This window comes from Gigantopelta aegis, chromosome 4, assembly GCF_016097555.1.
Source record: "Gigantopelta aegis isolate Gae_Host chromosome 4, Gae_host_genome, whole genome shotgun sequence".
Taxonomy (NCBI): Eukaryota; Metazoa; Mollusca; class Gastropoda; order Neomphalida; family Peltospiridae; genus Gigantopelta; species Gigantopelta aegis.
In genome coordinates this window covers 120,572,380-120,590,964 of record NC_054702.1, presented here as the reverse complement: position 1 = coordinate 120,590,964, position 18,585 = coordinate 120,572,380, and the positions used below count along the sequence as shown (strand labels likewise).

Sequence of the window (18,585 nt, the reverse complement as noted above, 5' to 3'; positions counted from 1 at the left end):
ACAGCAGTCTGACACAACAAAAAAACACATTAAAACGATATTTGTTACGACCTGTTTCGATGCAATGCCTCACAAATGTGCAGCGTAAACGTGTCGTCGGCATGTTGCACGCGGGAACGTGAGTAGCTGACGTTGCAAGGGCGTTGAGTTGCAGGCGACAAGCAATTTATGATCTGCGGACACGAGTACAACAAACGGGCAGCACAGCTGATCGCCCCCGACCGGGTAGACCACGTGTGACATCATAGGCAGATGACTGCAATATTGTGTTACGTCACCTCCACAACCATTTCATGACAGCTACAGCAACCAGTAATGAACTTTTCAGATGTCGGGTGTCCATGCAAATGATCCAAAATCGGCTGTGAACAGCTCACGTCCATGCACGAAGCCCATATGTTGGACCCATTTTGACCCAATTTCATCGACGTCAATGTCAACTGTGGGCACAACACCACTTGCGATGGGCTCAGAGGGAATGGAATAGAGTCGTGTTTAGTGATGAATCAAGATTCACACAGCGATTTGCCGATGGCAGGCAGAGGGTTTGGAGACGACGTGGTGAAAGTCATGCTCAGTGTTGTGTCAGTGAAGTTGACAGATTCGGAGGCGGAAGTGTAATGGTTTGGGGTGCTTTCTGTGGAAATGGACGTTCTCGACTTCTTGTCATCCATGGCAACCTCAACGCTGCTGCATACCGTGACCAGGTGCTGGCCCAGGACCTTGCGCCCTTCATGAACGCCAGACCCCACACGGCTATCTTGACAAGGGATTACCTGAGGAACGCGGGCATCAATGTCATGGATTGGCCTTCACGGTCACCTGACCTGAATCCCATCGACCACGTCTGGGATGTGCTGGGAAGATGGCTGTGCACTCTCAGGAACCCTCCACAGACTTTGCAGGAACTTGGTGCCTCATTAGTGGAACAATGGCACCGTATCCCAAATCGTTATGTGTGCTGAGTTCAAACATGTATATAACAGTATGATCTCAAGACTTAGCAGTGTTCAGATCGTTATGTGTGGATCTCAAGACGTAGAATGTTTAGATCGTTATGTGTGCTGAGTTCAAACATGTATATAACAGTATGATCTCAAGACGTTGAATGTTTAGATCGTTATGAGTGCTGAGTTCAAACATGTATATAACAGTAAGATCTCAAGACTTAGATTGTTTAGATCATTATGTGTGCTGAGTTCACACATGTATATAACAGTAAGATCTCAAGACTTAGAATGTTTAGATCATTATGAGTGCTGAGTTCACACATGTATATAACAGTAAGATCTCAAGACTTAGAATGTTTAGATCGTTATGAGTGCTGAGTTCAAACATGTATATAACAGTATGATCTCAAGACGTAGAATGTTTAGATCGTTATGTGTGCCGAGTTCAAACATGTATATAACAGTAAGATCTCAAGACGTAGAATGTTCAGATCGTTATGAGTGCCGAGTTCAAACATGTATATAACAGTATGATCTCAAGACTTAGAATGTTTAGATCGTTATGAGTGCTGAGTTCACACATGTATATAACAGTATGATCTCAAGACTTAGAATGTTTAGATCGTTATGAGTGCTGAGTTCAAACATGTATATAACAGTATGATCTCAAGACGTAGAATGTTTAGATCGTTATGAGTGCTGAGTTCACACATGTATATAACAGTATGATCTCAAGATGTAGAATGTTTAGATCGTTATGAGTGCTGAGTTCAAACATGTATATAACAGTATGATCTCAAGACTTAGCAGTGTTCAGATCGTTATGAGTGCTGAGTTCAAACATGTATATAACAGTATGATCTCAAGACTTAGCAGTGTTCAGATCGTTATGAGTGCTGAGTTCAAACATGTATATAACAGTATGATCTCAAGACTTAGCAGTGTTCAGATCGTTATGAGTGCTGAGTTCACACATGTATATAACAGTATGATCTCAAGACTTAGCAGTGTTCAGATCGTTATGAGTGCTGAGTTCACACATGTATATAACAGTATGATCTCAAGACTTAGCAGTGTTCAGATCGTTATGAGTGCTGAGTTCACACATGTATATAACAGTATGATCTCAAGACTTAGAAGTGTTCAGATCGTTATGAGTGCTGAGTTCACACATGTATATAACAGTATGATCTCAAGACTTAGCAGTGTTCAGATCGTTACCACAGGCTCATTGTAGGAGCAAAATGTTATTAAAGCTCCAAGTGTAGACTATAAAGCTACATAGTGAAAACATATCTCTCGAGATCATGTATCTAATACAGAAAATACTGTCTTCAAGAGATTCCTACATACCTTCTGGGCATCCACAACTCTTCACAAATCTCAAAGCCAATACAGGTGTCCATCGTGGAAATAACAGCATCCCCTATCGGCACAGATTTCTATTAAAATGACATAACAGTCATACTTATTGGTATAGTCTATGCATGAATGTCTAACACTAACTGACACAGATTTCTATTAAAATGACATAACAGTCATACTTATTAGTATAGTCTATGCATGAATGTCTAACACTAACTGACACAGATTTCTATTAAAATGACATAACAGTCATACTTATTGGTATAGTCTATGCATGAATGTCTAACACTAACTGACACAGATTTCTATTAAAATGACATAACAGTCATACTTATTGGTATAGTCTATGCATGAATGTCTAACACTAACTGACACAGATTTCAGTAAAAATGGCACAACATAGTCATTATGGCACAACATAGTCATTATGGCACAACATACTCATTATCTAAATATTCTATGATTATTAAACAACACCAACCCTAGTCCCTAACAATCCTGCAATTTGTGTACCCATGATGTTCGTATCTATCCCATGATGTTCACATCTGTCCCACAGTGTGCATATCTATCCCACAATGTCCACATCCATCCCACAATGATCATATCTATCCCACAATATCCATATCTATCCCATGATGATCATATCTATCCCACAATGTCCATATCAACAGCACTATGTTTATATCTATCCCACAATGTTCAACTCTATCCCACAATGTCTGTATCTATCCCACGATGTTCATATTTATCCCACAATGTTCATATCTATCCCACTATGTTCATATCTATCCCACAATGTCCATATCAACAGCACTATGTTTATATCTATCCCACAATGTTCAACTCTATCCCACAATGTCTGTATCTATCCCACGATGTTCATATTTATCCCACAATGTCCATATCTATCCCAAGATGTTCATATCTATACCACAATGTCCATATCTATCCCACAATGTCCATATCTATCCCACGATGTTCATATCTATCCCCCACAATGTTCATGTGTATCCCATGATCTTCATATGTAGCCCACGATGTCTATATCTATCCAACGATGTTCATATTTATCCCCACATTGAAAAACTACATTAAAAATGGTGCATTCTGGAACATTTTCTGAGACATTTATTTTAGGTACATTCTTGAAGTGATTTGTACCAGTTTTCATCATAAGTACTTTATATAAAACATATTTACAGTGAGTGTGTAACACCATCAAAGTAGATAAACATGTACAATGTGCACATACTCCTTGAGTGTCTTTTCAAACTACAAATTTCCAGGTTGGCGCTAAGGTGCAAAAGGTGAAAATACACTGCTTCTTAAAAAATAACTAAAATATACTACGTTTTTAAATAATTTCAAAATAGTAGCCAAATGGCCATTTTGGAGACCTATATAGTGCTAAACTAGAAATTTTAGTCACTCAACTGCTGCCACACTGCATTATAAGTTGCAGACTTGTACTTCTGTAGAAGTTCACGGGAATGACACTTGCCATAACAAGGAGTGTGCGTGGTGTCATGTTTTTTCGATCCAATGTATTTGTTTATGTCGTGGAGACCGCCGTGTCTTACACTGACATCGGACTGGCAACAGAACACACACAAATCGCCCAACTTCGACTTCTATATTAGGTTCAGATAAGTTTTAGCATATTCCGATTTGAATTTCTGATCAGCTTTTGCGTACTTCTTGCGATGTTTTGGAGAATCAGATTCATCAGCCATTTTTTGGCCGGCTTGGATGATTGAACCCGCGATGAAACATGAGCCACGATTAGTCGAATTTATTATATGTGTGACATAACGTGCAATTGGACCAATGAATATGCATGTAATTCACTAATAGGACCAGTGTAATGTAATGGGACTGGTGTAATACCCACGTACTACAAGCGGGTCACACTTAAAAGGACTGATTTAAGGACGCACTGAACGATTTTTTAAAATTTGTTTTTAAAAAAGCGGAATACTATCTTTATAATTCATAGGATGGAATGGGAATAACAAAATCATAATTATTCTGCCAAAATCGTAATAGATGGCAAGTATGCATGATGTCAGTATCTATCCCAAGATGTTCACATCTATCCCATGATGTTCATATCTATCCCACGATGTTCATATCTATCCCCACAATATTCATATCTATCCCACGATGTTCGTATCTATCCCACAATGACCATATTTATCCCACGATGTCCGTATCTTTCCCACAATGTTCATGTTTATCCCGCAATGTCTATCTATCCTATGAAGTTCATATCTATCACACAATGTTCATATCTATCCCACAATGACCGTATCTATTCCACGATGTCCATATCTATCCCACGATATTCATATCTATCCCACGATGTCCATATCTATCCCATGATGTTCATATTTATCCCACAATGTCTGTATCTATCCCATGAATTCATATCTATCCCACAATGTTCATATCTATCCCATGATGTTCTTATTTATCCCATGTCTGTATCTATTCCCACTATGTTCATATCTATCCCCACCATGTTCATATCTATCCCACCATATTCATATCTATCCCTCGGTGTCCGTATCTATCCCACCATGTTCATATCTATCCCGTGATGTCCATATCTATACCACAATGTCCATATCTATCCCATGATGTTCATATCTATCCCTACAATGTTCATATCTATCCTACATTGTTCATATCGATCCAACAATATCTGTATCTATCCCACAATGTTCATATCTATCCCACAATATCCGTATCTATCTCATGATGTTCATATCTATCTCATATCTATCCCACGATGTTCATATCTATCTTATATCTATTCCACAATGTCTGTATATATCCCACAATGTCTGTATCTATCCCATGTCTCCCTGTGCAATGCTTCTCCCCATCAATGTCCTGTGATGTCTACCTGTCTCAAGATATCTCCATGTCCCATGATGTGTCTACCTATTTCATGTCTCCCTGCCCCATGATGTGTCTACCTATTCCATGATGTCTTCCTGTCCCATGATGTGTCTACCTATTCCATGATGTACTCCATGTCCAATGATGTGTCTACCTATTCCATGATGTACTCCCTGCCCCATGATGTGTCTACCTATTCCATGATGTACTCCCTGTCCCATGATGTGTCTACCTATTCCATGATGTACTCCATGTCCCATGATGTGTCTACCTATTCCATGATGTACTCCCTGTCCCATGATGTGTCTACCTATTCCATGATGTACTCCATGTCCAATGATGTGTCTACCTATTCCATGATGTACTCCCTGCCCCATGATGTGTCTACCTATTTCATGATGTACTCCCTGCCCCATGATGTGTCTACCTATTCCATGATGTACTCCCTGCCCCATGATGTGTCTACCTATTCCATGTCTCCCTGCCCCATGATGTGTCTACCTATTTCATGATGTCTCCCTGCCCCATGATGTGTCTACCTATTCCATGATGTCTCCCTGTCCCATTATGTATCTACCTATTCCATGATGTACTCCCTGCCTCATGATGTGTCTACCTATTCCATGATGTACTCCCTGCCCCATGATGTGTCTACCTATTCCATGATGTACTCCCTGCCCCATGATGTGTCTACCTATTCCATGTCTCCCTGTCCCATTATGTGTCTACCTATTCCATGATGTACTCCCTGCCTCATGATGTGTCTACCTATTCCATGATGTACTCCATGCCCCATGATGTGTCTACCTATTCCATGTCTCCCTGCCCCATGATGTGTCTACCTATTCCATGTCTCCCTGCCCCATGATGTGTCTACCTATTCCATGTCTCCCTGCCTCATAATGTGTCTACCTATTCCATGTCTCCCTGCCCCATGATGTGTCTACCTATTTCATGTCTCCCTGCCCCATGATGTGTCTACCTATTTCATGATGTCTCCCTGCCCCATGATGTGTCTACCTATTCCATGATGTCTCCCTGTCCCATTATGTGTCTACCTATTCCATGATGTACTCCCTGCCTCATGATGTGTCTACCTATTCCATGATGTACTCCCTGCCCCATGATGTGTCTACCTATTCCATGTCTCCCTGCCCCATGATGTGTCTACCTATTCCATGTCTCCCTGCCCCATGATGTGTCTACCTATTCCATGATGTCTCCCTGCCCCATGATGTGTCTACCTATTCCATGTCTCCCTGCCCCATGATGTGTCTACCTATTCCATGTCTCCCTGCCCCATGATGTGTCTACCTATTCCATGATGTACTCCATGTCCAATGATGTGTCTACCTATTCCATGATGTCTACATGTCCCATGATGTGTCTACCTATTCCATGATGTCTCCCTGCCCCATGATGTGTCTACCTATTCCATGATGTCTCCCTGCCCCATGATGTGTCTACCTATTCCATGATGTACTCCATGTCCAATGATGTGTCTACCTATTCCATGATGTCTCCATGCCCCATGATGTGTCTACCTATTCTATGATGTCTCCATGTCCCATGATGTGTCTACCTATTCCATGATGTCTCCCTGTCCCATGTTGTGTCTACTTGTCCTATGCTTCTCTCCATCACACTATCCTGTGATGTCTATCTGTCCCATGATATGTCTACCTGTCCAATGCTTCTCTCCATCACACTATTCCATGATGTCTCCCTGTCCCATGATGTGTCTACCTATTCCATGATGTCTCCATGTCCCATGATGTCTACCTATTCCATGATGTCTCCATGTCCCATGATGTGTCTACCTATTCCATGATGTCTCCATGTCCCATGATGTGTCTACCTATTCCATGATGTCTCCCTGTCCCATGATGTGTCTACCTGTCCAATGCTTCTCTCCATCACACTATCCTGTGATGTCTACCTGTCCCATGATGTGTCTACCTGTCCAATGCTTCTCTCCATCACACTATCCTGTGATGTCTACCTGTCCCATGATGTGTCTACCTGTCCAATGCTTCTCTCCATCACACTATCCTGTGATGTCGTCCTGTCCCATGATGTGTCTACCTCTCCAATGCTTCTCTCCATCACACTATCCTGTGATTTCTACCTTCCCATGATGTGTCTACCTGTCCAATGCTTCTCTCCATCACACTATCCTGTGATGTCTACCTGTCGCATGATATCTACCTGTTCCATGTCGTCTCCTCCCCATCACAATGTCCTGTATGTTTACTTGTCCCATGATGACCTTCCCTGTTCTATGTCTCTAAACATCTCATTGTCTGCTGATGCCCCTATCTGTCCCTTCTTATTACCATTATGTTCCTACCTGACCCATGTCCATACCTGTCCCATAATTTCCCTACCCGTCTGTGATAAATGTGCCTACTTGATTCATGTCTCTACCTTACCTGTGATGTCCATATCTGCCCTGTGATGTTCCTAATTGTCCTGTGATGTCTCTACCTGTCTCATATTTCCACCTGTCCCATGATGTCTTTACCTGGACTGTATTTCTACCTGCTATATATAGCCTCTATTAGAAACATACTTATCTGCCCTTGATTTGCATAGCGCTAAGCAGCCCCAATTAGCCACTAATTGTTTATTTCCGGTGCATTCATGCTCCAGTCACTTGCAACAAAGGTCCTTTGCTCCTACTGAATTGTGGAGTAGTCATCGACTTGTTCATTTATTTTTTGACGTTAATAAAGTTTTATATTACTATTATTGTTTGTCAGATTGTGTGCAATCTCCTTCTTTTACAGAATGGCTGACTCGTTAAAACGGCATTTTAATAAAGTTTTGATATTTGCAATTAATATTCATATGTTTGTGTATATATCACTGTACGAACGGAAATGTACATTAATTTGACTAAATGACCAGCTGCGATTTTCTGTATCGCTAGCTGCATTATTAACTACGACCTATGCAGTAGGCTAGTTAATAATGAAACTAATGTTACAGAAATTCACTTCCTCGCCTAACAATAATGTTTCTACTGTCTGAATCAGTAATAAAGACGGTTTCGGGAGCAAACATGCACATATTTTTCAGTGGAATAAACAAAGGTAACAAATCATACATCATGACGTATATTAAATTTAATTGAATACTGATGATGCAAATAAATGTGTTATTGGTGAAAATACGCAAACAAATTGGAACAGCCAGTCCAGTGTCATTGTCAGACAAGGTGTAACGGACACAATTTCATATGTAATTTAATAGTTACGATCGACTATCTACCTGCAATTATTAATATTAAGCACCATTAAGCATTCCATAGTGTATATATATATATAAACACACACATATATATATATATATATACCATATATATATATATACAGACCTTGCCTTTTAAGGTGCGTGGGTGCGATCGCGTTCGTACAGCGCATGTAATTTAAATACGGCGAGTGTGAAAAATAACACACGTTACACTTAACAAACAGCGCATGTAAAATAATTTTGTATATTGATTGTCACTATATACCTTATGTAGCTGATAGAAAGATCCGTTTAATAATACCAGAAAAAAAAAGTTAGAACGGTAGCATCCATACAAGATTTTAATATATGACTGGTACTTATTTTTGCTATACAAATCGGAAAAAGACGTACCAATCCGATCAAAACGTCTTTGCCTATTTAATTTATTATTAATTAGAAACAGTCCACTTTTGTAAAGTAATAGATCACAACGTCTTATAAGGATAACTCATGTATACTGTTCATATAGTTATGACAAAAAGAGAAAAGGGATTGAATTAAATAGTGGCTCCTGTAGCCTACAAACAAACTCGTTACGGAAATCAGCGAAGTCGGTAATACTGTCTCAATTAGTTCATAACTGTTACATGATGCCCCAAAAATGGCAATCGTGTAATTTTATACTTTCTTTAAAAAAACATGAAATGAAATTTAGACGGAATAATAAAAAGAAGGAAAAGAAATGATAATAGGTATGTAGAAATAAGCTAAAGTATTTTTTTACGTCTATTATTTTTCTTTTTTATCTTTAAAAAAAGAATCAAATAAAACTTCATTTAAATATTTGTATTTCAGCCAGAGGTTAATGTGCATATGTTATTTATATATGTATATATGTAGTAACAGTAATCAGTGATTACTGCCGACTATTTAATTTTTGTTTTGTTTGTTAGAACATGATTTGATGCACCGTACTCTGTGGGATATTGACCAATCAGAGCTATCGGAATCAGATTATTTTTACTCTTGGAATTCTGCACGCACACGCTGGTCTACTTGACAACTTATTACGAATTGATGATGGTGTCTAAAATTATGTTGGTTTTTTTAATTATTATTATCTTTATTATGGCATCCCACGTTTGGAATAAAATCCTTTGTAATGACAGATTTTGTCAGAGTTTGTATATTTTTTTATCAACAACATTGGGGCCATTCTAGATCAATGGCGTAACGCTGTCAAAGCCGTTGGTAACTTTTAGCGGTAGGTCAACGGACATGTTACAAAATGTTGAGGGAGGGAGACTGGTTGCGTAATTGTTGAATTAAAAATGCCACGCTAATGTCAAAGTCCCGACCAACACTATCAAATGAAGTAATTGTATGCTTACGTTTCACGAGTTATTTTTAAAAAAAAAAACCAAAAACAATGTTTAATAATATGAGTCGGTAGTGCACACCTGAGATGCTTGGGTCGTAGTTCATGAACCACCTCCTCGGAACCAGTGGGTTTTTTCCCATCCCAACTATCTTAATCATGTTCGTTTTACATAATAATGAAATTCAAGACAAGTTGCTTCCTATATATGTTTAGCTGCACGTTCATCAAACCATCTAACACTGAAAAGGTATATAATTGTGTGCATCAAATTATCTGAATAGTACATATTGTAATTAAAAAATCAAATTGTCTGCATCAGTGTATATATATATATATATATATATATATATGTCATAATTATATTTCTACAGTACTACTCCTGAAACTTTTTAATAAACTATAACTCCATTCCTGAAAGTGATAAGAAGTCAGACTACACTAATGAACCAAACAACATAAAATTAGAAGAAAACATTATTGGTTTATTGGTAAATTTTTGCAATATATGTCTGCATTTACATGTACCAATTACTTCATAAATTAATAATGCTTGGTTTTCAGTCGCCTTAGCATTTTGATGAGTGCGATTTGTCACTCGCCTAAGTGTTTTAAGGCGTGCGATTTTTCACTCGCCTTTGATTTTCAAAAGCCAGACTGTATATATATATATATATATATATATATATATATATATATATGCGTGTGTGTGCGCCCCTCCCCTTGCCACCTTCCTACACCACTGGTATATGTACATAGATAAACCTTTTCTTTTAATGTGCGTGTTCATCTGGGTTATGTTTTTGATTGTGCATGCATACTGGTGTGTGGGCTTGTTTTATAGGTTATTGTTTATTTGGGGGCAGATTTGTTGTTGTTACTGGTGTTTTCGGGGGGGGGGGGGGGGGTAAAATTGTTCAAGGGGTTTTATTTTTAAAATATTAGATTTTTTGTTTTGTTTGCCACTTACGCTTATAATCATGTATACAATAATGTCTTCATTTTAACATGTTGGGCATCTACCTACCTTAAATAATGGGCATGCAAGACTAACAAATATGTTTACACAAATATTTTGATGTAAACAAAACAAGTACTGTTATTATTGGTAGAAGTTTTTAGGCTAAATTATATATTTAGCTGCAAAATTTACACTTTATAATGCAATGTATATAGGCCTAATTGACTTGCAATAAACAAAATATTTAGTCAAACAGACGTGTGTGCAGGAAATTGTGTAGAGGAAGTCTAGACTGACTTGTGGTGTTTTTAGGGGAGGGGTCGGGTCATGCGTCCCCGGAAATACATTGAAAAAAAAAAATAAAAAAACATAATATAGCACGTGAGGAAAGGGACTGTTCTGATCGGAATATTACATTGAGTTCGTCCCATCCTACAAAAATGTTTTGTTGTTTTTGTAAATAATGTAAGTTTGGTTTGACGTAAAAATAAAAGTGTTTTGGAAATAACAAAAATATACTATTTCTGTGTGTAATTTAGAAAACAAGCGGCTCAGAAATAAATAATTTGTAGTAAATTCCATAGCATGAAAAAATGCATTCCCTGTGGGACGCACTATAAACATATGTTTCTATTATCTATTATAACTGTGTTACTGTCATGCACACAATTCATTAAAACTGCAGGTGTGTTTGTATGTTTAACTGAAATTATGATAATTAATATGAGGCGAGATTGCAGCTTTGGAAAAAAAAAAAATTCCAAGCAAGTGACCAAAACAATCAGGGTGGGTGACAGCTTGCTATGTTCATCTCCTATATTTAACACATGGTCAGTTATAACAAAACGCAATTTCATCAACTTAATTTTTATCTGTATCATTCTTTATTTTTAAAGTATAGGTGGGGACATTTATGATGCTAGAGACTGGCATGCATAAATCTCAGCTGAAAATTCACAAACAACTGTGGTCAACTGCTATTCTAACTGTAACCAGAACACACCGGATGTGTTAGTGGTTAGGGGACATAACTCTGCCTATTTTTTCTCGCAAATTTCTAATAGAGGTTATATGTGTGTGTCCCGAGACATTTCCACATGCTCATGATATTTCCCTGTCCCTTGATGTATCTCCTGCGACATCCCTACATGTTTTATCTCTAAGTAACCTGTGATATATCTCTTTCCTATGATGTCTCTACATGACCCATGATATCTATAAGTGTCCCATATCCTGTGACATCTCTATATGTCCTACCTGTTCCATGATATCCCTACCTGTCCCGTGATATCCTGGATAATTCGAGGTAGGAAGTATTCCTCTGTCTGTCTCTCTTTCTTCCACGTAACAAACCACCGAGATTCACGGTAGTTGCAGTCATTACACAAAACCCTCTTGGGACGAATCAACAGTATTTTCCTGACAGTAAAATGTACAAATTGACATAAATATCATTTTCTAAGTGAAACCTTCTCATATGTCTGAAGAAAATTAGCTTAACAGAGCTCTGAACATATCTACTGTAATAACATATAGAGATTACAAAAAGTTCAATGAAAATGATTTTGTTTTTCTTAAAGACCTAACCAAAGAACCATTTAATGATATCGAAAATGAAACAAACTTATTCTGCTCTTCAAATGTGGTATAATCTTTTTATATATTAATAAAGTTCTGGATTTACATGCACCACTGAAAAATAAACAAGTAAAACAACAGTTAAAACCTAGTTTGCTAACTGCTGACATATATAAATGCTAGGCATTTACGTGACAAAACTGACAAAAAAAGGATTTGGAAAGATATGAAGAGTTTAGATGCAAAATGTAATATATCCATTTTTTCCATCTTAAGAAAAAGTAAAATTTGGTTCTGTTTTGATTAATTGATTCATAAATGCAAAAGTATGATATTATAACATGTATGGATACATCTACCATGTAAACCAATTTTCACAAATCTAACACTTATTTTCCGATAAATATAATTATTTAGAGAATAACTAACGAGCTACGAGGAATTACGGATTATCTGTCCCGAGTGAATTAATGTTGTAAACCCGAGCCTCTGGCGAGGGTTTTACAGCATTAATTCACGAGGGACAGATAATCCGTAATTCCTCGTAGTGAGTTAGTTATTCTCTTTATTACCCATTGTCAATCTTTAACGATTTTAAAATTATATTTACGTTCTCGCTGCTGTAACAACTAACAAGCTCTACCAGCCATAACAATATATTCATATGCGTCGTTACCGGTGCACACCCAACAGTATCCACCAAAGAATAGTTCCAAAAAAACCCAGTCAAAATAATAAAATATTTTTTTTTTTAAACATTTGTACATATATTTTGATTTTTAATTCCGTAAATATTCGTATCGTAAAAAAATATTTGAAGTTCGTAGTTTGACCAATGAATGGAATCATGAATGAACAAAAAGTAGTCCCGGCAGTATGTAATTGCCAATCAAATCTTGTCTTTTTAAAGCCAGCCAATCAGTGACTGTAGAAGCAATCTGCACACTGTGCAGAGATCGAAAAAATATTACCCCGTATATTTGAGCCCATATGGGTAATAAATTAATATATTTTGTTTCAAAACGTGATATATCCCTATCTTCAGTTGTTTCTACAAAACCAGACATAACAAAAATATTGCCAAATCATGTAGATATTAAAATAAAATAAGAATATATTATTATGCTTAACATTATATTACCTAAACAGTGTTAGGAGAAGGAAAAATCTAAATTAACAAGGAAGAATGTCTGAACACTGTTAGTCTACATAGAAAACAGGTAGAGACGAGTCTTTCTGCAAGGCCGTGTCAAACCTAAATATATAAAGCGAGAAGATAGTAAAAAAGATTCAGTGAATAGTAATTTAGAATGTTTCTAGTTAGACAAAACTTCAATTCAGCAATTTCAAGGAGATCAAAATAATTTGTGTTCCAGAATAAAATAGAACATATAGGCCTGTTATATGGGCACTGCCATTTTGATTTCATGGATATATCACATTTTTGTATAAAAACAGAATTAATGTATGTCGTGTTTTGACAGAAAACGGGTTTTGTCTAACTGATTTACACTAGTATATATCGTGTTGTGCGGCAAATGGCTTCATTACAGCTAGCCCACATGGTGCGGATTACGCTGGGGGCTTTAAGTCAAAACATTTGGAAATTATCTATATCGCGTGTTGCGCATGAACTCTTCATATAAACACTTGAGAAATAAAGTTACATTGCAAGGGTGAAAAAATACTACAAGCGAGCTATAAATGAAAACCAGTCTACAATTAGTAAAGTATGGAAACACTTAAATTCTAAAGAAAAAGAAAGAAATGTTTTATTTAACGATGCACTCAACACATTTTTATTTATGGTTATATGGTGTCAGACATATGGTTAAGGACCACACAGATTTTGAGAGGAAACCTGCTGTCGCCACTACATGGGCTACTCTTTCCGATTAGCAGCAAGGGATCTTTTATTTGCACTTCCCACAGGCAGGATAGCACAAACCATGGCTTTTGTTGAACCAGTTATGGATCACTGGTCGGTGCAAGTGAGCCTTGCGGAGCACTCACTCAGGGTTTGGAGTCGGTATCTGGATTAAAAATCCCATACCTCGACTGGGATCCGAACCCAGTACCTACCAGCCTGTAGACCGATGGCCTAACCACGACACCACTGAGGCCGGTAAATTCTAAAGAGTCCTCACCACCCCAAATCAAATAAAACATGACAACAAAACAGCAACATCTGCTAAAGAAATTGTCAACGTTTTTCACAAATATTTTATTGAGCTAGCTGACACTTTTAATCCTAAAATTCTAAATGAGTACCTTTATAAAAAAATTATCGGATGTGCCTCCAGACACAGAGGTTCTCAAAACATTGTTGAACTTAAATGTAGAAAAAGCAGCCCAAATTATAAAAGCTTACTGCATATGTTATTACTCAGTCAGTAACCCATATTATTAATATAAGTATTAAAACAAATTCTTACCAAACCTTCTAAATGTGGTCAAGTAACAGCTATTTTTAAACATGGTGCAAAAGATGACCATAGCAATTTTAGACCAATATCAGTTTTACCAACATTATCAAAAGTATTTGAAAGGCATATAGGAAAGTTGATATTCTCATACCTAAATGATGACCTCATTCACAATGAACAATCTGGTTTTCAAAGATCTCATTCATGTCAGTCAGCTCTTACAAAAGTCACAGACATTTGGTTAAAAGACATGAATAATGGAAATTTAACAGGAGTAATTTTTCTTGATTTAAAAAAAGCATTCGATTTGGTCGACCATAAAATTCTTGCTTCTAAACTGAAATGCTACAATGTTGATGAAGGTTCCATAAAGTTAATAAAGTCCTATCTCCACAACAGAAAAAGCACGTATACATAGGGAACACTCAATCATCTTATTTAAATGTTAGAGCAGGTGTACCACAGGGATCAGTACTTGGACCCTTACTCTTTCTTATATTCATAAATGACCTTCCATTAGCTGCTACTGAATCACATGTAGACATGTTTGCAGATGATACAACAATACGTTTCAAGCCCATCAATAAACATTATAAAAGATAAACAGGGCTTCTAGAATTTTTATAAAAATTACTAGCCATGGGATCAGTAATTTTAAAAACTAACTTGCCAGTTAAAACTTGACTAGCCCTTCTTTACGTAATACAATTTTACTAATAGTCATAATTGGATATGTCATCTAAACAGGGAGATAGAGATTAAAAATTGACTAGCCCTTCTTTACGTAATACAATTTTACTAATAGTCATAATTGGATATGTCATCTAAACAGGGAGATAGAGATTAAAAGCACTAAGAATGGGGGTGGAGGTGGGACAAGATATTCATATACTAAAACGCAAAAGAAACGCAGGTCCTGAAAATGCGAAAGAATTGCACTTTGTAAAGCAGTATCTTTGGTGGAATTGAACCTCAACTGTGTTAAAGGACATGGCACACACCCACACCGCAGTCCCACCTGCGTGTCAATTTCATTACCAGTGTGACGTCACGAATTCTCAAAACACGTTGTTTGCACGTGCTGGATCATCCGTATCATGAATCCAGTGCAAACACACTCATTGAAATGCTTATAAAGCCTACACACCTGGATTTAATCGCATAAATTCAATTTGAGTAGTGACAGACAACAGAATCACATTTTAAAAATGCCGCGACTGACGCAACTCCAGCGAGGGATGGCCATCGGGATGTTGCAAGCCGGACAGACCCGTACTGCTGTAGCCAGACAATTGGGATGTCATGTTTCGACAATCGCACGCCTTTTTCAACGTCACCAAATCACTGGATCTGTGAATGATCGACCACGCACCGGCCGCCCGAGGGTGACAACCGCAGCCCTAGACCGGTACATCCGGGTGACCCACCTTAGGAATCGGATGCTGCCAGCAGCTAACACCGCTCACCAGGTGCGTGGTCCACGTGGTCCAGTGATACAGTCCGACGCCGTCTGAGGGCAGCAGGACTCCGTAACCGCGGTCCTTATGTGGGACCAATATTGACCCCTCGGCACCGCCAACAACGTCAACAGTGGGCGCAACAACATCAAAGATGGCGACGTGGCCAGTGGCAACAAGTTCTGTTTACTGATGAGAGCCGTTACAATCTTTCCAACGCTGATGGCCGAATCCGAGTATGGCGACGTTGACATGAACGTTACTCCGACTGCTGCGTTCTGCAGGCCGACCGATGGGGCGGGGGTAGTGTGATGGTGTGGGGTGGGTTCTCATTCAACCACAGAACACAACTTCATGTGTTCAGACAACGCGTTAATGCCGCCGTGTACCAAAATGACGTCATCAACAATCACGTCGTTCCCTTCTTTGCCGCTCACCCACGTGTGCGCTTGCTGCAGCAAGACAATGCCAGGCCGCACACTGCCAGGGCAACACAGGCGTTGCTGGCTCAGCACAACATCCCAACGTTGCCGTGGCCAGCCTTATCTCGGACATGGCGCCTATCGAACACGTCTGGGATGAAATCGGACGTCGCCTTCAGGCTCGCGGACAACCTCAGAATATGCAGGCGCTGGAGGCAGCATTGGTCCATGAATGGAACTCACTCCCTCAGGCATTCTTTCAACGGCTTGTCAACTCAATGAGGAGACGTTGCACTGCCTGTTTGAATGCCCAGGGTGGTCACACGCGATACTGACTTTGACAATGCTACAGGTCGTCTCTTTCACATTTTTAACATGGACCCCCACCCTACTTTATGACATGAAACAATAGCCAAAAAGGAATTCAATCAAAAATTTCCAACACCAATGTGTGCCGAATTGGTGTAGCTCCAAAATAAATGTTGAAATCTTCATTTCGTTTTGTTTTTTTAATATTTTATATCCAATTTAATGAGAACCTGCGTTTCTTTTGCGTTTTAGTATATTTACACAATAGAATTAAATGCTGCATTTAACAACTTTTTTTTCACTAGCTGTCAGGCATGGCAATAGTAGTTATTTACTAGCCCAACATTGGATATCACTAGCCATGGAAGTGGGGCTACCATAATCTAGAAGCCTTGAGATAAATTAAATAAACATATATAAAGCATTGAAGCTTGGAGTAACAACAACAATATATTTGTGAATAAAAATAAAACAAAAAGCACTTTAATAACTACTGCCCAAAAATTATCACATATAAAACAAAAAGATATCAAATTAAGTGTTAGTGACACACAGATAGAGCAAGTATCAAGTCATAAGCTCTTTGGTGTATATATAGACAGTTTTCTTCAATGAGATACACAAGTTGATAAGGTGTGTAAAGTACTAACTTCAAAAATAACTCTGCTAGTAAAAATAAAGAAGTATCTTCCTCTAAATATTAGAATACTTTATTTTAATGCTTATGTTCAACCATTATTCGATTACTGCTTGACTATGTGGGGAAATTGTTTTAAATTAGACTTAGAAAGAATGAATAAATTACAATAAAGAACACCACATATTATTTAATTTGGACAAATCACCTGATGATCCAACTGATTTACTTTTCATGAATTAAAGTGGCTAAAAATAAACAGAAGAGTTGAATATCAAAAAGCCATTCTTGTATATAAATCACTAAACAGACTTACTCCTCAGTACCTCAAAGACCTGATTAATGCAATATCATCAATTTATGAACTTTGCCCCATTGATGATGGAAATATGTTAGCTCCCCGAACAAAAATAGAGCACTACAAGAAAAGCTTTCAATGTTCTGGAATTAGTATCTGGAAGAGTTTACCCAATGATGTTTAAAAATGTACTAGTTTAAATATTTTTAAGAACAAATTTTCAAACACTTCTTAGAAACATGACAGCTCTTCTACATAATTATATTTTAATATCTTTTATGTTTGTATATATTGTACATACTTGTATGGTTTTGTTAGTTTTGGTTTTTTTAATAATTAATATGATTATTAGGGTCCCAAGCCTTTTTGGCTGAGAACCTATTGTTTTTGCTGGGATTATTATTATAATTTTTTTTTTTTTTTTTGGTCACCTCTGTTCTGTCATTTTGTAAGAAAAGTTCTGAAATTTGGCAGGTAGTTGGGTATTTCGCGGGAATTGAATGTATTAAACAACTGTGTGAACAGAGATGTGTATTGGCCTTTATCGCGAATTATGTATAATTTATGTTTGTATGAGTTTCTGTGAATCTGAAAAGTAAAATATCTTGAAAATGGAGATTTAATTTCTACTGCCCATCTACCAAAAAGTATCAAAATATT

General features: G+C 37.7%; 1 protein-coding gene across 1 annotated transcript in view; it reads right to left on the bottom strand.

Moving 5' to 3' along the window:
• LOC121370242 (glutamine-dependent NAD(+) synthetase-like) overlaps nucleotides 1-18,585 on the bottom strand; it is a gene marked incomplete at its 3' end in the record, with an annotated part of 85,213 nt that overhangs the window by 21,477 nt on the left and 45,151 nt on the right. The window contains exons 5-6 of the mRNA XM_041495366.1: nucleotides 12,076-12,217; nucleotides 2,304-2,392 (exon numbers count right to left, since the gene is read on the bottom strand). Of these exons, the coding sequence (XP_041351300.1) occupies nucleotides 2,304-2,392; nucleotides 12,076-12,217 (231 nt within the window). The remainder of the gene's footprint in view (nucleotides 1-2,303; nucleotides 2,393-12,075; nucleotides 12,218-18,585) is intronic.